General features: G+C 40.8%; 1 protein-coding gene across 2 annotated transcripts in view; it reads right to left on the bottom strand.

The window, feature by feature from the left end:
• The window catches only part of RAB27A (RAB27A, member RAS oncogene family), a 95,575-nt gene that overhangs the window by 9,560 nt on the left and 64,652 nt on the right, over nucleotides 1–21,363 (bottom strand). For both annotated transcript variants that reach the window (XM_026648286.2, XM_024198091.2), the window contains 4 exons: nucleotides 5,788–5,961; nucleotides 3,589–3,674; nucleotides 1,948–2,051; nucleotides 167–290 (listed from right to left, as the gene is read on the bottom strand). In XM_026648286.2, coding sequence (XP_026504071.1) covers nucleotides 167–290; nucleotides 1,948–2,051; nucleotides 3,589–3,674; nucleotides 5,788–5,940 — 467 coding nt within the window. In that variant the 5' untranslated portion in view covers nucleotides 5,941–5,961. The remainder of the gene's footprint in view (nucleotides 1–166; nucleotides 291–1,947; nucleotides 2,052–3,588; nucleotides 3,675–5,787; nucleotides 5,962–21,363) is intronic.

Here is a 21,363-nt window from a genome sequence, read left to right as displayed (position 1 = left end):
CATGTGGCATTTGCCTCTGTCAGAGACAGGATGCGAGATCAGACAGGTCCCTGCGGTGTTCCAAGATGACCATTCTGACAAGAGCCTTCCAATACACAAAGCAACATCACAGACCTTAAAGCAAAACTAAATGTGTTTTTTGAAAACACAAGAAGAAGATACTTGCCCATATTTTTCTGCAAGTTCCTTTGCCTCCTCTTCTTTCACCGTTCTCTGGTCTTCCATATCACTTTTGTTTCCACATAATACAATATCAGGGTTTTCACAATACGCATGCATTTGTAGCTGGCCTAACAGCAAAACAAACAGTAAAAGCAGGGCTTATCTTATTCTGTTATGTATAAAGTTCACTTAGAACATGAGTGCCTTTTTAAAACGGAAATGGAGAACTTGAGTGAAGTAATTCTTGGACAGGAAAAAAATAAGTTTGCTGCCAATTTCTTACCTGTTTTCTTCCTCAACCTTTTTTTAAATTTATTTTATTAAAAGCACTAGAGATATTTGCACTCCAGTGGGATCTTTGCTGCTTATAAGTTCATCTGGTCCTCCTGCTTACTCTTAGATGCTTATAAGACCCCCATTACTATAGCATTCAAGAGCTTAAAATCGTTAATGTATTTACACTCACAACACCCCAATGAAGTAGGGAAGTGCTTTTATCCCCATTTTACAGATGGGGAACTCTCTGACACAGCGATTTGCCAAAGGTCGCACAGGAAGTCTGTGGCAGACCAGGGAACTCAGACCAGTCTCCTGAGCGCTAGGACACCAGACCACCCTTCCCTCCACATGAAGTCATTACTCCACTTTGGAACAATCATCTCCACAACCAGTTGTGATGCCAGAGTGTTTTGACATCGGGTGAAAGAAGACAAGCAGTCTTCTCAAACAAAAATCCTACTCCAGTCCAAACATGCCTAGTATTTAAAAAGCAGGACAAGAGAAATACAGAAAATACATGGAACAAGCCAAATCCATTCAAACGGCAATTCCACAGAAGTCAAGGGCACAATATTTGATAAGATTTTCTATAACACTCGCAGTTCTTCAATTACAGTACTGGAGAATGCAGTATTTAGGATATACGGAGGAAAGGACATTACGATAGACCAGTAGCCATGGATGGTTTTCGGTATTCTGTACACATGCCTCTTTTCAGTAACAATTCATGCAAAGTCGTTTTATTATGTGCAGATTTTATGTTAAGCACAATGCTCCTCCCCATCAGCCTGTAGGGGGACGTCATCTAGTATTGCCCATTACCCCTCCCAATACTAATGGCTCTGACCCGGGGACAAAATGCACCAAACCTCTTGCTATGGTGCAGTGGAGTGGAGCTGAGGAACATGCCTGCACCCATTGTCAGCCAATCACTGGAAATCCAAATCACTGGGGCAGATGCGCCTCGTAATCCCTAGAGTGCTAGATTGTGAACCCACAATCTAAGGATTAAGGATCTGCCTCTGAGCTTTTCCAGTGAGCTGCTGGTAATGGGAAAGTGAGTACTGCCCTGTTCCTGTTGCATTAACAGTTAGGCAAGTGTTTCCTGTCTCTTCCATAACAAACTCCAGAACAAAACTGCCAGGTGTTGAGTGGTGCCCATGACAAGCTCTCAATCAAAAAGAATCAGGACTGAGTTTCAAGTTGGCTGATTTCAAATTTCATTACTAAACATCACCCAATTTCACATTGTATTTCAAACATCAGGGGTATGAAACCAGCCTGACTGAGGTTTTGTGAGTGCAGCAAGCAAGTTAAAAAAGTCAAGGCTTCAGATACAGTGTCGGAAATCAGATTCACTCACAGCTATTTTATACAGATTTCCATTTTGTTCCTTTCTAGAAAGCTTTAAGTCAAATATTTTTGGCCTTATCCCCGCTGTGGAGCTCTATAGTTCTAAATTCAGCACAGGAAAAACAGTGACATACAAGTAAAGACGTGACATACTTATCCAGTTTCTGACATTGAGAAAGCTTTGCTCATTTGTCAGATCGAAGAGGAGAAGAAAGCCCATAGCATCTCTGAAGAAAGCTGTTGTCAAGCTACGAAACCTAGAAATACAAAGCACAGTTGTAGCTGGTTTCCCTTTCATAAAGTATAGCTGATGAGTCAATTATTTTGAAAAATGATCATACTATAAAATAGGCAGATAAGTGAGGTAATCTAAAATTTAATTGTACTAGAACCATCACTAGTCATGTCTGATTTCTGCTGACATAAGGTCTGAACCAATTAAGTTACTATAGGCCTGATCCAAGAGTAAAGTTAGTGGAAAGACGCCCATCAATTTCTGTGAGCTTTGGATCAAGCCTTACATTATACAGCACATTTTGATCAACTTGGAGAAAGCATCTCATTCAAAGTGAAATTCAAATCATGTTGAAATTTATTACTGTGCATTTAAAATTTGACAATATTTTAAAACATCATCAGACCAAAAATGTTGCGATATTAAAGCACTTTGAAACAAACAGGACAGGTGAAGAATATGCACAACTTTTACTTTCTATATGAAGAGAAACTGCCGACAATATTCAGGACAAAAACTTGATTCCATGCAAGATAGAACATTAGAGAGTGACTCTCACCAGCCATCTACCTGATCTTTACAAAGGGAGGGATGAATCCTGCATCTCTACTTCCACAAAGACAATGGAGGGTTTGCCTGCTTAAGAACTGGGTAAAGACTGCAGGATGTGACCCATAGATAGCTACTGGCTTTGGTCTTGAAAGAGGGCAAATGGTTGGAGATACAGAGCTAGATATAAATTTGCTAGCACAGCATAATATATATATCATCCTCAATAATTACCATTCAAATAAATTACAGCCACTTCTAGCTGGCTACAAGAGCTAATGAAAGCCTAAACAGAGTGCAGGTCGATATAACCAAATATGCACTGCAGACTTCTGGCAGACCCCTCATTCTGACTTCATGTGTATGGCTTCCACTGAGTCTTAATATCTTCAGAAGAACGAACGAAAGCACAAGAAGATAAATTAAGAAAATAGATTAAGAGAGGGGGGGCATGCTAGGAAAATATATATAAAATAGAGAGAAAAAAAAGCGTCTATAGGTAAGAACAAACCCCCCCCCCGCCCCCAGGGGAAATTGTGATCACATTGCTGTTAATGTCAGAATACGGGCACATTTTGATTCATCTAGAGCAGGGGTAGGCAACCTATGGCACGTGTGCCGAAGGCGGCACGCGAGCTGATTTTCAGTGGCACTCACATTGCCCGGGTCCTGGCCACTGGTACGGGGGGCTCTGCATTTTAATTTAATTTTAAAAGAAGCTTCTTAAACATTTTAAAAACCTTATTTACTTTACATACAACAATAGTTTAGTTATATATTATAGACTTATAGAACGAGCCTTCTAAAAATGTTAAAATGTATTACTGGCACGCAAAACCTTAAATTAGAGTGAATAAATGAAGACTCGGCACACCACTTCTGAAAGGTTGCCGACCCCTGATCTAGAGTCATGCTCATAAAATACAACAGACAACAGGAGAATTCATGCACTTGAGTTCAGTTAATAGTTTAGTAAACACAGTCACATTTGCTTCATATAAAGGCCACACCTTTCCTGTCCTGCAGTGTCCCACAGTTGCAGATGTATCCTCTGTCCTCTGCCGCTAATGCCATCTGGCCCATTGGATCTATACACCTATAAACAGACAATTTTCCAAGTGTCAGCAGTCCACTCAACAGCACAGCAAAAAACTGACGTTTAAAATATAATACTTTAATCAGTCTTGATGCCAATAACAATCTAATGCATTGTTGATCTAAGAGTCAACACTACAGACAGACACCATTTCTTTGCCTTATGAGGCCGAGTTGTAGGCTCCCACTTTGATCCTGCCCTCTAGTAAAATATTTAACAAAGGAAAAGCATCAAATGAGAGAAAAAAAATGTTTCCAATAAGCTATGAAGACCTAACGAGAAATTCAATGCGGCTATGATTTGCATTAGGCAGGCTTGATTCTTTCTAGTTTTTATTTTTATTATTACTGTTTCACTCTGTTCAAATTTAAACAATTATAAAAGCGCAATCAGATAACGTAATATGGCAATATATTTGTACCATTAACAGAACCATGTCAGCAAAACAGAATATGACTGTAGAGATAATGACTTCTGTTTAACTGTCACAAGGTTGCTAAGAAGAATCTAGTGTAGATCTTATCATATTATAGCTTACAAGAACAGGAACGGGAATAAAAGCTCAGTAGCTTATTTAGCAGGTGAATATAAATAAAGACATCTGTTGAGTATGAAGAGAATCAAATGGAAATAGTGTTTCAAGTCATTGTCTAGAACACATCTCAGTTTGGGTTGTCCTCTCCTTTTCCTATTGGTATTACTGAACCCTAAGATTAAAGAAGTTATGGATATACAGGCAATATCATTGGCACAGAATGTGTCACAGGATAATGGTCACAGAGCGTCAGACAGGCATATCAAATCAAAACCATCAAGTTTAACTGTCTCTTGCTTGGAAAATATTCATTTTGAGAATTTTGTTTTGGTTACTCCATTAGAACAATTACTCACCCATCAGCAGCAAGTCTGATCAAGAACATTCTGCACCATGAAAACCCCTTGGTACTCATGCATATTGAGTGTGGGGTGAGTAGCCCAGGTAAAGTGACTCTGCCGAAAGTCGTCTGAAACCCCTGTATGCTAACAAGATGGGCTTGGTGCCAACTATGAATGTGCAAATGCGGCAGGGAACGGTGGTATGGTAATCATTGTGGTTCTCCATTGCCTCAAATCAAAAAACATTTCCCATATATTTTAGATAATTTAGGAGCCACCTCCTGGATTCTTTGAAGACACTGGGAAAATGGGTTTCCCAGGTAATCAGGGCCCAGATCCAACACCCAATGCCAGATTACTTTCTGTACTGGATGCCCTGTTGGATTATCATCATTATGGCATGAATTGTTTACAATATTTACTGACAGCAACCTCACTTCAGATAAAATTTCAGCAACTAAAATTTTCCAATTTTATAAAAAATGACTTTAAAATATTCAGTATGGATCACAGATTTTCTCTATAAAGTGATTAAAAGGAGGAAATCTTGTAGCTATCCATTCAAACTCTGTTGCATTTAAAATTGAGACCTTGTTAAATAAATGTATTAGAGTAGCTTTTAGTTTTCAAATTTTGACCTCTGATGCTTAGGAGTTTGGAAAACATAGGTACCTGCTTAGGAAACTTAAGAGTCCTACAAGCGTTGCCCCTTTCATTTAGAAAGTATTAATTATTCACCACTGCCCTACCCTGTATTTTTCAGTGGCACAAAAAATTAACATGGTTGTCTTTGTTTACTAGCCACTTTGGCTTATAAAGAAATTTATGCCAATGCATCTTTAATTGGGGCCAGTTCTGCAGGCCTTCCCTTGTGGAAAGTCTACTGATGAAAATGGCAGTTCAATTTACAGGGAATGGTCTGAATGCCATAGCATCATCCGTTGCTATCAGTACAGGTCATTGAACTTGGTTTATTAGTTAACTGCTTCTGCAGAAGGGAGTAACAAAATAATTCTTTTGTGGACCTCACAGAAACAGCCTTTTTTGTTTTATTTGCAGTTCCTAGAGAGAGAAGAAGGTGGTATTTTGTGCCCATGATATATGGTCGACTATGCAGTGACAATCAGGAGATCAGGTTTTAAAAGAGTAATTTTTATGCAGTTGATGGCTAGATTTTTTTTTTTTTTTTTTAAATAATTGTACATTCAAAGTAGCCGACAGAGTTGCTGCAACTTACCACTCTCTTTTCCCGAAAGTCAATCCCCACTGTTGTGATAAATCTGGAATTAAATTTGCCATCTGTGTACTGGTAAAGGATGCTGGTCTTTCCTACTCCCGAGTCACCGAGTGCTAGGAATTTGATGAGGTAATCGTAGTCTCCATCAGACATAGTGAGATCTTTGTAGACCACCTTTAAAAAGCAAAACAAAAAAACACTTCTCATTTCATTACACAAAGCAAAAGGCAGTATTCTGAATACATAAGTTTGTTAATTCTAAGTCTCCACTAAAGCTTTTTTGCAACTTATTTAAAATAAAGATAAGAACGGGCCTGATTTTGCCCTCCTTTACACTGGTTTTATTCTGGTGTAACCCCACTGAAGGTCACTGATGGAGCGGAGGCTCAGGCTTAACATTTTGAAAGGTCAATGCCAAATTCAGCTCTGACATAAAGGGACACAAATCTACTGACTTCAGTGCTTAACTACAACAGAACTGATTCTGGCTCATAATTTCAGAAGAAGCCAAGGGCCAATTCTACTCTGACTCCAGTTTTACACTAGGTGCAACTCCAATGGCTCTGACTGAATTACTCTTGATATACACCAATGTAAGTGAGAGAAAAATCAGGCTCAATTTGTTAGATAAAGAGAGAAATCAGCTGTCCTGGATAAACTACCTACCAGTCAATGGAGGGTGCAAGTGAATGCAGGATGGTCCTCCCCAGTAAGAGTTGCTACAGACCATCATTTATTAGAAACAAAAAAGGAGAAAATAAAATTTTTACTTTTTTACAAAAAGCAACAAAGTACAGAATTAAAGTACTCTGGAAAACCATGTACACAGCATTAGTCACAGAACTAATTTTCATCCATATCTGAAAGTTGCAGCAGTTTGCATCTGCAGTATCCAGCTGAACTAGTATTCACCAGAGCATACTAGATTTGGAATACATGAAGAATCTATTTTATTCTCTTTACTTTGCCCACCACAAGCAGCAATTCAATAAAAGGCACTGTACTGCCATAAACAATCAAACTATATTGCACTTTTTGGGGGGGGGGGGCACAGAATGCACCATACCAGGCTCTTTTAAAAACAGCTTAACAATAAGTGCTCCATGTCTTATGCAAAATGAATTTGGTGGGAGTTTCAGGAGATGCTCCTCTGGATGGTCTATGAAGACTGACCTATCCTCTCAACCCAAGTGTGGCTTAAAGAGTTCATTTTCTTCATTAGTCATTGAAGGCAGATCATCCAAACAGTCTCTCCAACTCTTTCCATCCAAGTTCTTGATGCAGAAGTCCATAATTAATATAAAACCTCACTACCCTTTTTATAAGGCATGATGGGAACACTGTTAGCAGCATTCAATACGTTGGGTCACAGTTACATTCAAGCTACTTAAAATGCCCATATATATATAAAAATAAGAGAGAGAGAGAGAGAGAGAGTATCTATACTAGGCCTTTAAAACTAAATTGGGACTTAAATTGCACATTCACGGTCAAATTTTCAAAGGCCACCTCAAACTGAAGCCCAAATTCTCTATATCTACCTTCTTGTATGAAAACACTAGGATGTGAAGGTATAACTGGCAAATCCAGGTTCAAGTGTGCACAAAATCTTGGATTTAAAAAAACCCTGTGGGTGCAGTTTTAGAAGCTAGTTTGAGCTCTCTTGAAAAATAATGTATCCTTTGAAAAGCACATGTGGACATTACAACACAGAAAATAGCCAGCTAACCAAAACCAAAACACTAGAACTGCCTATTATTAAAACTTTTATTTTCCAAGATTTCACTTAATGCAAACTTTTGAAGAATTAGTATTTTCACATGGAATACATGCAAATGAATGTGACTGCCTATATGTTTCTTATGCAAAGCTATGTTTTCCTCCAAAACAGCCTGTTTTTCATTTAAACACATATGTGAGCAACAGTTTCCATGAAAAAAAGACCATTTTTGAGTTTGTAATGAAATAGAAGACAATTTTCAGGTATTTTTGTAATTTATTAATGATAGTTTGAACAGTTTTACCAACCACTAAACCTAGGTGTTTGAATACACTGCTAAACACTACTACTGTATCAGTCATTAGAATTTAAAATGTCTAGTCTTATCCCCTTTGGGGATCATAAAAGAAAAAAGTATAAGATTTAAAATTTGAAGTGGAAAATTAGGTGTTTCAAAATGCCTAGACTGTACAAAACAATTCCTAAACCAACCACGTCAATTCCAGGGAAAATTCAGCGTATGTGAAAAAGACACATGGGAATTGTGCTCTAGTTGTTTCCGGTTTGAGTAGCTACTGATCTCCCCTTCCCCAGTATCTTGCTGCCTTATGCAGCTTGTAAAAGAAAACATCTAAAAAGAAACCTGAGGAGCTCTTCCAAAAGCAATAGAAATCTCGCACCAAAAAATTACCAATTACCAGGGAAGAAAAGGTATCAAAATATAAAGAGACCATAAAATTAAATACATTTTTCTTGCAAAAATGGCTGCAAATAATAATATTATTAGAACTGTAATACTATTTTCTGCTCTAACTACACAAAGCTGTAAGGCTAATCACCTCATTAAGTCCACAGCATTTCAACTATATTCTTTGCAGTATAATTGTCCTCAATAGCATAGCATCAATTCAGACCTTAGTCCCTACTGCACAACTTGCGGTTTGGAACAAACTCCAGACCTCCAGTGTGTGGGCATCAACCACCACCATTAAGGTAGGAACGTAACTGTCTCTGAGGCTTTGGCTTTATTGCAAAATTTCATATTGTAAACAGAACATGACTGTGATGAGTTTAGTTAGCCAACATGGTGCAGACCCCATGACTGTGGTCAGTGCAGACAAGAGGGAAGATTTGTCAAAGGCATAAGTGGCAGGTAGGTGCTTCATGGCCACTGACTTTTAATTGGAGTTTGGTGCCCAGCTGTCATTTGTGTCATGAAAATTTCCCCCCAAGCACCACTCCTGCTCTGCATCATTTCAGCTACTCATGTTGATGAACAGCTGACACAAATTCTCCACCTCTACACTCAACACAAAGTCATGGTCAGCTAAATCAACTTTCCACACTCAAGTTTTAAAACATGATAAAATGTGGTCATAACATTAAGGCCTCAGATGAGATGAGACAAGACATTCAGAACTAGCAGCATGATTTCTATGCTGTGTTGCAGGCTTGACACTCCAGAAACACATTCACCTACCCTCTATGCTATAACATGAAGGAGTGCAGAGTCTTACAAGCAGCTAGAGCAGAAGGGAAAGGCATTGCAGTAAAAGGCTTTACCTAGATATTAGAAGTCCTCATCCACCCAGGTGCTCATAAAGACCCGCAAAATACTTTCGGGGATGAGGAAGGGGGAAAAAAATAGGATCACACAGCAAGCAATTCCCCAGAAAAGTTTCCATTGGGAAGTATATATTTTTTAAAATCTTCAGATTGACTATAAAAACAACAAGGAGTCCGGTGGCACCTTAAAGACTAACAGATTTATTTGGGCATAAGCTTTCGTGGGTAAAAAACCCACTTCAGATGTTTTTGTGGATATAGACTAACACGGCTACCCCGATAACAGATTGACTATGACTTCTTCCTAATGTTTAGTTTGTGATGAAATTAATGCTTCCACATCTTCTGCCAAGCTACATTGCAGTCCTTTGTAAACTTTCCCTCTTTTTAAATATACATTCTGTTGTGCATAAATCTCTAAAATTACTAATATTTTAAAAATGCCCAGATACTCAACAAGTGCAACTTGGGACTAGTGTGTTATGAAGACAGGTCATCCCTCTCCGGGAGCTTATCCAATGGTGCATTAGTCTGCACTAGAGAGGTGTAATTCTAATGTGCACCAGTGTGTTGTGCACTGACTGGCCCATGTGGACCCTGCTGGCGTGCACTGTAAAGACACTAGTAGTAATGCTATCCTTTATTCCTAACAGACTGCTGTTGTGAGTAAAATGTGTGTGTATAAAGACCTCAGAAGATAGATACAACAGAAGTGCAAAGTATTCTTATCAGCAGCAGCACGTTTGGAAAGGTAGGAAACTATTATACGTCATCTCACTTTGTGTAGTTTGCTAAAACTTACTGTAAATAGCTACCGCCCTCCACTGAACAAAGGTCAGAGCTAGCACAAGATTAAATATATACATCTTCCAATACAGGAATTTGCATAATACCTGTTTGGATAGGCTGCCACACAATACAGACTGCTTTTTACCCCTGCTTTAATTCACCATATAGCTTGTAATTAACAATTTGCAAATGGCTGGGAACAGGGCCAGGAGTCCCTTAACACAAAATAAAAGAATAATACATTCCAATCAATCCTTGACAAGGAAAAGATCTTCCTCGGTCAAGTTACAGTGCGTATCACTCCCACCTCTCACCCTACAAGATAAACCCAGTACTCAAATATTTCCAGGATGTGTTTACTGTGAAAGTCTGAACCTAACCCTGAAGAGAAGCAAGAGTTATTTTCATAGTCAGCCCCAGCCCTGTCCTCCTCCCTGTACAAATATTTAAAAAGTGTTCTCCACCTTCCGCCTTACACGGCTTACAATCCAGGAACCTAGAAGCATCCAAATTTCTACTATATAAATTGACAGTGTGTGAAATAACAAAATCCTTCAAGGAGTTAAAAAAAAAACCAAACTGATACCTTTAAACACTTTTTATTGAGGTTTTTTTATACAATAGCCAATGTTTGTTATTTTAAAAAATATCTATTACATGTTTATAAACCTTTACCCATTAATGAAAAAAGGTGGAGATGGGACAGATGAAAGTGACAGTTTGGTGGCCCAAGTCATAGATTTAAAATACACAGAGGATGAATTTCTGCCCCCAGTGAATCAATGGCAAAACTCCCATAGGCTTCAGTGAGGCCAGGATTTAACCCAGCTCTCTGTAACCACCAGCTCAGACCCTAGATGGGTGAGTTCAGTCCTTCATTCTTCCAGTAAATAAAACCGATTTCCTTGCCATTTGTTTTCAAAACAAAATTCTTGTCTGCTCAGGCTGGACATTAAAAATGCCACAGAACTTCCATAAATTGGGCTTTGCCTGGATCCTTTGGCCAAAATTCCCCACCCACTTCTGTATGTTATGCATTGCTCAGTGTTAGTTGCTACTCTCTATACCAAAGTTGCCCTCATTTCCGTGGCACCATACGCATACAACTTGTGAAGCTCTTTGGAATCTATCAGGGTTAAAAGTCATATATAAATGCAAATTAGAGACAATAATTCAGCCTGTGTTCATCTTTTGGGAAGATGTCAAAAGAGGGAAGAAGAACTGTGGATGTTAAAATCATTAAAAAACAGAAGACATTTAACCTAACAGTTAGAAGTTGGTAGAACTCCTTCATTCACATGTTTTTTAATCAAGCTCACAGCACTGCAGCACACTTTTCAGTCCCTTCCATTCACATTAATGTGCCCTAAAGGAAGGCATAAGCAATCTAGGAGGGAGTTGGATATAATTAGAACCCAGCAGGAGGTCCAAAATCGTTTTGGAAGGGACTTCCCCAACATTATTTTTAAGAGTAGGAAATACAAGAGCAACTCCTTTTTGCTGAGAACTGTAAGTTACCAAAGGAACAGGTCACACAGCAAGCACTCCAGCCAGCTCTCCTCTTTTAACAAACCTCTTGTGCTGTGGTTACATTTGATACTTCATAGTAAAACACTGGGATGGACAGAGAATATGAAAATCTGGGAAGCTCCATTGGCAGTTTGCACTGCTGGTATGATCTGTATGATCATATTATTATCTATTTCAATGTGGTCATGTCTGTGGCATCTCCAAATAATTATGCCTACTCTACTACTTACTTCTCTGCCAATAGGAAAGGCTACATGTTTCTTGAGGCAAGTACTGCTCCTGATAAATGAGTCTATTCACATTAGTTTAAGGTGGTTTCACATTAATAGGCTTCTATCGGCTTTACATGGTCACGTTTCACCGTGGGTACATTTGGTTATAAACAATACCATGATGTTGCTGTGTGATAAAGCTTCCTTACTGTTGAATGCTTTGTTTGTGGATAAGTTAAGGAAATAAGCCTGGCATACAGGATGTTTCCCTTTACAGTGCAACATGCCCTCTGTACACAAACAGCTACTTCATGTTTTTACTAAAAACCATGTAACTACTGATCGTGGGGGGGGGCGGGGGGGCTTCAAAACAGATCAGCTTACAGCAATAAGGGTGAAGCTCAAAACAAAAACAGACTAATCATGGAACTGCTAGTTAAAATATATGAAGGCACAGACACATGCATTTTAAACTACCTGTATGCCTGCTCTTAATCAAGCTGTCCTCTACTATGTTAAACACAATTTTATACCAAAAAATTTATATAAAACTTACCTCCACTCTGTTCAAGAAATGTGCTGGTCTAATCGGAGATACTTATTATTCCTAGCGGGAGTATTTTTCTAGCTCCACCTGTTTAGCACACAGCCGAGCAGCCTGTGTGTCACCTGTTTGCATTTGTCAGTGACTATAGATAAAAAGGTGTGCCTTATGTATGTATATGTAAAGACGGTGCTGGCTGGCAGCAGTGTGGGGGAGCAGTTACACACTTACAATATGTCCCATTTGTTTTCTAAAATGGAAACAGCACTTTAAGAAGGGATATATACAGATCCCATCAGGGAGCAGATAAAAATGGTAGTCAGACCCCGTGTGTATCATAATAAATCTTAATATTTAATTGCCTGTTAGAAACAATATCACTATATAAATAATATAGTATACTGATCACAGTCAAGCCACATTTTAAAAAGCATAATGATCTTAATAGGTTTTGCAACTTTGCATCCCCTTGTCTTAGAGGCGGCCAACATGGTAGCAATCTCTGCTCTCTAGTGTTAGTTTTCATTTATTATCTGTGTTTCTCCTCTGTATATAGAACTGAATGCACAGAAGAGGTTTGGGTGACAGGTGCCCCAACTTGACCATTTATTTCTAAAGAAACTGAGCAAGATCTTGTAATAATGGAAGTGACTCGTTGGCTGAAATCGTGAAAGCACATTTTCTGACAAACAACATATGCCAATACCAATTACACCACTCTAAAATTTCAAAGAGAAGCTATGTGTAATTTAGAATTTTGAGACTCCTGGAGATTGAGGGATGGGGCTAGTTTTCCCTCCTTTCCTCTCAACACCAGCTCTCACAGCAAAGCAAAGGCCATTTGTTCTCTAGGAAAACATGGCAAGTGAAACTTGCACCTCCCCCCACACCAAGAAGAAAAGAAAATTTTATATGTTAGGGTCATTCATCACCTCCATATCTCTGCTAGCAAGGGCAGCCAACCATAAATGCATTGACTAATTTTCATGGTATAATTTACCACACAGAGAGACAGATGTTTAAAGAGACAAACTAATTAGAACTTGCCAGATAACAGAGAACAGGCCTATGTAATTAATTTATATGGTAACTATAATTTTAAAAGGTCACGTGACAGCCACCCTGTTCTTTGTTTGCTATTTCACAGGTTAGAGTCAGATTCAGAGGACGTTTCCACAAGCGACATAAAATTTTCAGGCAGAGCTTATAACCAAAGAAAGGAGTCATGTCTGACAAACAGGGTCGCATCTTTATTCAACCTTGCCAAGTACCTTGCCTTCTGTATTCAGCAAGAAATTAATTCTAGTAGCATAGAGGGTAGATTAATTGGGGATTAGGTCAGGGAGGTGGGAGACAGGCTGCAGTGAGGTGTGCATATTCTCTCTCTGATCCAGGTAGCAGAAATCAAGCCAGAGAAGAAAGCAGTGATTGTGGGAAAGAAAAGGGGGTATATTTCTTGGGAAAGTGTAAGATTGACATTGGCATGTCATAGCAAGAGGAAATGGTAGGAAATAGACTGCAGTATAATCAAAAGGCACTACCATGTAGGTACATGATAGGGATCTATTGCTGACAAGTACTCATTTGAGTAAAGCTACCAAAAATATAGTCTGTCACAAATCTACTGATACTTAAGTCCTAGAAAATGCTGATAGCCAAGAAATCCCAATGTGTAGCTCTGCTCTGAAAAGCAACTCCATATGGGCTTCCATGTTTATTGTCTCTTGCTGAATCCATACTGAATTTGCTCAGTTTATTGTCTGAAAGATCTTTTCCCCCTCCAGCTACCATCCTTGCAAAGTCATCATTGGGGTCTGGAAATCAAGCTGGGTTCTTTCAGGCATCATCATCAGTAGTGCAGATTCTGCAGACCAAATTAGACCTGCAGGGACACCTGTGCATCTCCACTCTTTTCAGTTTGCCCTCTGACATTTGTGCAACCTCACTGCCCATCCATGGGGCTTTAAACAGAATTGCATAGATGTAACTATGAGGGCAGAATTTAGCCTCCAGAACCTGTATTGGTAGTGATGAGGAGCACAAAGGAAATAACTCCAGCTGACTCAGATCCCAAATTGCCCAAGGTCGGCTGTTAAGAACAATAGCCACCATCGTCTTTTTACTTGTAAGCTGTGTAAATTTGATATAGAAATCATGGACAATTAGAGCTAATCCCCCAATAAATATACTTCCCTCCGACAAATATTTTTAATTTTTTAAAAACAAAAAATATGCAAAATAGTTCTAAGTTTTTTGAAAGGGCATTTTCTGAAGAAAAATGTTGATGAAAAATATTTGACCAAGCTCTAGGCACAATAAAGATGGAATCCCACATTTCACAGCCACTTTCCAAGAGATATGAATGGTGGCTACTTCTGAAGACTGAATTCCTGTTTCTTTAAAAGAAAAATTATCCTGGGGTTATCACAGAACCCAGCCTCTAAAGCCCAATGTAAAATGTTTGCTCATTGAATGCCCTGAAAAGCTTGGCCTAAGGGTGAAATCATGTACTGAAGAGCAATGGAGTTACACAGGTTTTTAAAACATTGTGGACGTGCAAGCTAGTTTGCGTTCATGTAGTGCTGAAGTTGTTGTACACAGTGAATTAACTACAGTAGTAGTTATAACTGACCTGGTTTGTTGTGATGGAAATGCCCTTATAGAAGGGGGACCCCCGAGAACCCACATTTAACCAACTGATATAGTGGACTGCCAACAACCTTTTCTCATAGCCTGGGTAAAAAGTTCAGTGACCTTCCTCCATGCCAGCTTTTAAGGGGTGTGACCAGAGGTGAAAGTAAGCCGGTACGCCCCAGGCCCTTTAAATTGCCACCAGAGCCCCACTGCTGGAGCCCTGGGGTAGGGCTGCGGGGCTCTGGGGGCTATTTAAAAAGTCCAGGGCTCCCGCTGCTTTTACCGCCCCGGCCCTTTAAATAGCCGCCGGAGCCCTGGAGTAGTGGCGGTGGGGCTCCGGCAGCTATTTAAAGGGCCGGGGTGGTAGAAGCAGGGGAGCCCCGGGCCCTTTAAATAGCCCCCGGAGCCCCGGGCTGCTGCTGCTACCCCGGGGGGGAGGGGAAGAGAGGGGCACTTACCTTACAGGGTGGGCTGGCTCTGACTCCCTCAGCCACGCCCCTTCTGGGGGCCAGAGCTGGCCCCAGGGTACCGGTAAGTCCCTGGACTTACTTTCACCCCTGAGTGTGACCCTCTGAATAAAGCCTCATTTGGAACCTTGGTCCTTGCTAAGTAGTGTGACAAGATGGCCAATGTTAGTATGGTGGGTCCTGCGCTTTTCTTGGCGGGGGGGGCTAAGGTGCCAAGGGCCCCGCTAGTGGCCCAGGAAGGTGGTAAAGGAGGGAAGCGGGGGAGGGGTCTGGGTTTGCGCTTTACTCTGAGCCCCAGCCCCTCTCAACCCCTGCGGGTTCTTACCGTCTTCCCCCTTGGGTGGGGTACCTTTGGTCCTTAGACACTGGGGGAGGCAGTCTCCCTCCCCTGCTGGGGAAGGGTCTCCCTTACTTCGGTTCTCTGATCTTTCAAGTCTCACAGCACACCTCCAAGCTCCAGTTCTCTCTCTTTCCCCCTGTCTGCCTGAAGCAGGGGGTTAGGGGGTGGGGATGTTATTAGGTTCCTGACAGGGCCTTAATTGACTGCAGGTGCTCCAATTAACCTGTAGCCACACTCTCTAGTCTACAGGGAACCACGCCTTAATTAGCCTTGGGCTTATATATTTCCCCTCTAACACTCTACCACTGCTCCCTGGCCCTCCTGTATCACAGTAGGTCAACGTTAGATATTTGCCCACAGCTAGGTCCTCAGTAGTAAACGGGGAAATACACACTACTCCCCATTCAAAACTTTAAAAATAAAATGACATGATTTTGCACATACAGCAGCTGCCAGCCAAATGGATCCTAAAACTACTTAACAATTTTTAAGCGACTGTTGTCTACTAAGCCTCCAATCACTTATGCACATACTTAAATTGACACACAAAAATAGTGCCACTCAACTAAATTGATTTAGAAATACTCCATAGGAATCACTTCACCCTCCACAGCCATCTCTCTAGGGTGAAACAGAAAATATTTAATGATATACAGATTAGGACAAGAAATGAAAGATACTATATCCAATAGAAATTACGGGGGGAATTTAAATAGTATACACTGAAATTTATCCAGGACCCTGGAATTAGTATTACAGTAACTCCTCACTTAACGTTGTAGTTATGTTCCTGAAAAATGCAACTTTAAGCAAAATGATGTTAGGTGAATCCAATTTCCCCATAAGAATTAATGTAAATGAGGGGATTAGGTTCCAGGGAATTTTTTTCACCAGACAAAAGTATTATTTAATATAATATACACACACACACATATATATATATATACACACACACACACACACACACACACGTATAAGTTTTAAACAAACAATTTAATACTGGTACACAGTGATGATGATTGAGAAGCTTGGTTGAGGTGGAGGAGTCAGAGGGTGGGATATTTCCCAGGGAATGCCTTACTGCTAAATGATGAACTAGCAATTGGCTGAGCCCTCAGGTGTTAACTCTCACACTCTACAAGGCAGCAGGAATGGAGGGAGGGGAGACAGCATTGCGGACAGAGATTGTGTGTGTGTGTGTGTGTGTGTGTGTGTGTGTGTGATGCGCATTTCCCCTTTAAGTACACCGCCTTGTTAATTAGATCAGCTTGCTGAGACCACAGCTGCTGACAGCAAGCTCCCTCCGTCCTGAGCCCTGTCGTGTGTCCCCCCTGCTCTATTGAAGATGGGGTAAGTGGGGTACTGGAGCAAGGGGGAGGGGGACACCCTGACATTAGCCCCCCTCTACCTTCCCTCCCCCCCGCACAGCAAGCAGGAATCTCAGGGAGCAGCTCCAAGGCAGAGGGCAGGAGCAGCACATGGCAGTGGGGGGAGGGACAGCTGCAATTGCTAGCCTGCTGGGCAGCTGCTGCACAGGGAACTTAGGGGAGTGGGGCGCTGATAAGGGGGCTGCCGGTCCACCCTGGTTCCAAGCCCCCACCAGCCAGCTGCAATGGGCTGTTCTTCCTGCAAGCAGTGGACAAAGCAGGCGGCTGCCAAACGACGTTAGAAGGGAACATTGCACAACTTTAAACGAGCATGTTCCCTAATTGATCAGCAACATAACAACGTTAACCGGGATGACTTTAAGTGAGGAGATACTGTACTGCAAAATTGGCTGGTGATTTTTAAATAATCACAAGGGGTTAAGAGTAAAGTCTTATTGTCCAGCTGAAAGATGGCATGTCACTTGCAGTGTTTCTTAACACCATAGTGGGGCACTGGTTCAGTGCTTATGGGAACCATACAAGCTACTGAATCACTTAACACCTGCAGTACCTGAGGTTTTTCCCTAGAGAACTTCAGTTTCCCATCTAACTATTGATTTACCACCACCGTGACTACTTTATCAAATCTAATGAGCGCACAGCCTTTAATGCTCACCAGGTAAGCAGAGAAATGATGTCACTTGTAGATATTCTTGATGGGAACTATTAAATCTTTCCTTAACCCAAGTAATCTGGGGAAAGAAAGGGTTGGATGAAGTAGACCTAGCAGAACTTCTCCATATTAAACTTTCTGAATTACTTTGTGCTGATGGAGCACTGTGGGGAAAGGACAAGATAGACTTTCCTTAGTGAGAAGTGTTTTATATCTATATTAGACAATAGATATAAACAAGGATTAGTGCTTTTTTTCATATAGGGTAAAATTTTCAAAAATGTCTAAGTGACTTAGGAGGCTTACACTGCAATCATGTGACTGCAGCTCATGTAGACATACCCGCACTAGTCTTAATCTATCTAATAGGGCAAAAGATAGCAGCACAGACCCTGGCAAGGAATGTGAGTATGTACCCAGCGTTCTGGGTCAGTTTGCACAGCCCATGCTGAAGCTTGCGCTGCTGTAGACTCACTGCTATTATTAGTGAGCTAGCTAAACTAAAGCTATCACAGATATGCGGACATAAGCTGCAAACCAAACCACCGATTGCAATTAGACATACCCTATGTTCCATTTAAAAAATGACTTTGGCCCTTAAGAGCCTAGTATTTTAGTCTGCACCAGTGGGGTATGAATTCCAGTGCACACTAATATAACATGCGCAAACTGGCCTGTGTGGACCCTACTGGAGCACACAAAAAGCTCCCTTCTGAGCATTAATGTAGTATCATTTCAAAAAGTACTATGTTAACACCCACTGGGGAACTTCTAATCTGCACCAGTATGTTGCACACTAACTGGTCCACGTGGACCCTGCTAGCATGCACTAGAATTTACTCCCAAACTAGTGCAGACTAAGGCACAGTGTAGATAAACCCAAAGTCTTATTGCCTTTCATTTTTGAAAAATGGGACTTTGGCATAAAAGCAAAAGTGCTAACAGTTTAAAAAGCAGACTACTGTGCATTGTTTGACTGACACCACCGGAACTGCATACTTACTGTATCCTGTCTTCAACAGTGACCAGTTCAAGATACTCTAAGGAAGATGTAAAACCCCTGTAACAGTTCAATAACACGATTATGAAATTTTCTTCTTGGAACCTTACAGTTAGTGGTTGAGCTATCTCCTGAAGTATGAACCTTGATATCACTTTTCAATTTCTTATTTCAGCTAGAGAAACTGCTAGAGTAACAGTCTTAAAATGTGTAGCTTTTTAATGCCATTGCATGTCCCCCTCTCTTAATGCAAGACAAAGGAAAAACTAAGGGCACCTGACTGCTTTCCTATATATCATTTGTTTTATACATTTATACCATATCACCTCGTGTGTCTCCTCTCTAAACCATAGTCCTGATGTTTTTAACTCTTTCCTCACATGGAAGCCTTCAAATGCCTCTAATCATTGTCAATACCTTTCTGTTTATACTCTGTTTCCCCCCGCTTCCCCATCCCGAGTAGTTAGAACCAAACATAGTATTTCAGGATGAAGGCATGTCATGAGTTTATATAACAATAGTAGAATACAGGGCCGGCTCCAGAGTTTTGGCCACCCCAAGCAGCCAAACAAGCAAAAAGCCGCGATCGCGATCTGTGGCGGCAATTCGCCGGGAGGTCCTTCGCTCCCAGCAGGAGTGAGGGATCGTCCGCCGAATTGCCACCGAACAGCTGGACATGCCGCCCCTCTCCAAAGTGGCCGCCCCAAGCACCTGCTTGGTAAGCTGGTGCCTGGAGCCGGCCCTGCTAGAATATTCTGAGTGTCGCTCTATATTCCCTTCCTAATAAAAATCTAATACCTGGTTTGCTTTTTACAGCCATTGTTGACATGCATTAAGAAGAACTTAACGGTACCTTAGTCTTTCCACTAACAAAATATCAGACAATTATGAGGTGCTAAAAATCATCAGACAATTATGAGGTAATTTTTCCTCACCATTTCCAATTCATTCCAACCTTTTATTTATATATTTATTTTAAGAGAGATTTGGATACTCTCAGTATTTGCATCCCCTTATTTGGCATTTGATTGCTCTGTGCACATTTTCAGCTTCCACTCTAAAGGGAATATAAGGAATCAGATTCTTCAAGAAGCAAGGAAAATCTTAAGCCTTGAGCCCCCAACTAGCTGCATGCAGGCTGAAATTGTGCCCATGCAGAGCCCCATTGATTTCAGTGGGGTTCACTGTGGGTGCAAGGGTCTGTCCCCATTAAGCCAGTTGTAGGGCTTCAATTCACAAGTAGCAATACCACACGTATCCCACCTGAATATATCCTGTGGCATCTGCATCCACTGTCATCTTATTTAGCCCAGAATTGCAGAATTTTCCAATAGAATGGTCAAAACGAAGACCAGGAGATAGCAGGCATCAAAAAAGCTTCACAGAAAAGCTCTTTATTGTGAGAGAGGTCAGCTGCCTTAAAACTCTATCCTCTTCCCCCAAACTCCCAGAAAACGGGCATGGAAGCAGTAAGTTAAGCAATAGCTTTGCGGATGTGGTGTACGACTCCAATCTTACATAACAGGATAAGAGGGGAAACTAGAAGTCCTTGATATCATTTTGAGAAAGCCAGGGGACTTTCAGAAATGTAGAGGCTGCGGGAAGAGGCCAGGGACTACAGTTAGTTTCATAACTCTCGTTAAAGTAAGACCAAACCAAGGAAAGGTAAGAAGTTGAATTTCATCAGAGCAAGACTTAGAGAAATTTGTAGGAACAAAATGGGAGGGCACAAAAGCAGGAGTTAAATGGAAGAAGTTCAAAGTTAACAGTGTCAGGGTTTGTGCGTGTGTCACCTGTGATAGCAATAAAAGAGAAAAACCTATACAGAATATCATGCATCTTCAATAATCCTCTCTGCTCAAACACAGCACACCTCCACACCCACACTCTGAAGTCCTTGGATACTATTGTAAAAATGAGATGCACGCACATGTATCAAGGAAACAATAAACCCCAAAGAAAGAAGTATTCATGGGTACCGGTGGTAAAAACAGTTAACACTTCTATGCAATAGGTAGACTGGATATCTCATGGGACTGGCAGCTTTCACTTCCTGGTTTCCCCTTTAAATCCAACCCAGCAGATGAGTGCAAGAACTGCAGTTGTGCACTGCCACTGTCTGAATAAGACATGTGGGGAAGGCCCTTTGCACCCTGCCTGGAAGCAGCATGGTATAACACACAGTTGAAGCCACATATGGGATAGTGTGTGCCCTTCTGCCCCCTTTAGTATTGAAGGCCAAGAGTCATGGCAGTGATATGAGCCAAGTTAGTGAAAGCTGCTCCTTTTCCAGCTCTACTAGACTGAACTTGCTGTGGAATTTGGGGTATTGCTCTTACAACTAAGCATCAAAAGGATTCGGATTGTGTTTTGATGCAACCAGTACTGATATTTCTGTAGAGGCCTTATTAATGGAGAAATCTATAATCAAAATGTAGGACAATTTTCATCCTCTTTATCTTGTATTTTGGTTGAAGAAGCAGGAGACACAGGAAGTGGTTCAATCTTCCTGAAATTTTGCATGCATGTAGATTAGAGCTGGTTGGAGGTCAACAATTCTGTCTCATGACAACTTTCAAGGTTTTGACATTCATTTTTCATTTCATGTTGGAACAAAAACAAAATCTTTTGAATGACTTCATGAAACAGGATTGTGTCAAAACTGTCATTTTTGCATCAAAAAGGGAAGGTTTTCGATTTGGTTCTCTTCCCCATCATCTCTCCCCCCCCCCCC

The sequence above is a fragment of the Terrapene carolina genome, unplaced genomic scaffold (assembly GCF_002925995.2).
Source record: "Terrapene carolina triunguis isolate 2854851 unplaced genomic scaffold, T_m_triunguis-2.0 Scaffold67, whole genome shotgun sequence".
Classification (NCBI taxonomy): domain Eukaryota; kingdom Metazoa; phylum Chordata; order Testudines; family Emydidae; genus Terrapene; species Terrapene triunguis.
Note: the sequence above shows the minus strand (reverse complement) of the source record. Positions and strands in the feature narration are given on the sequence as shown.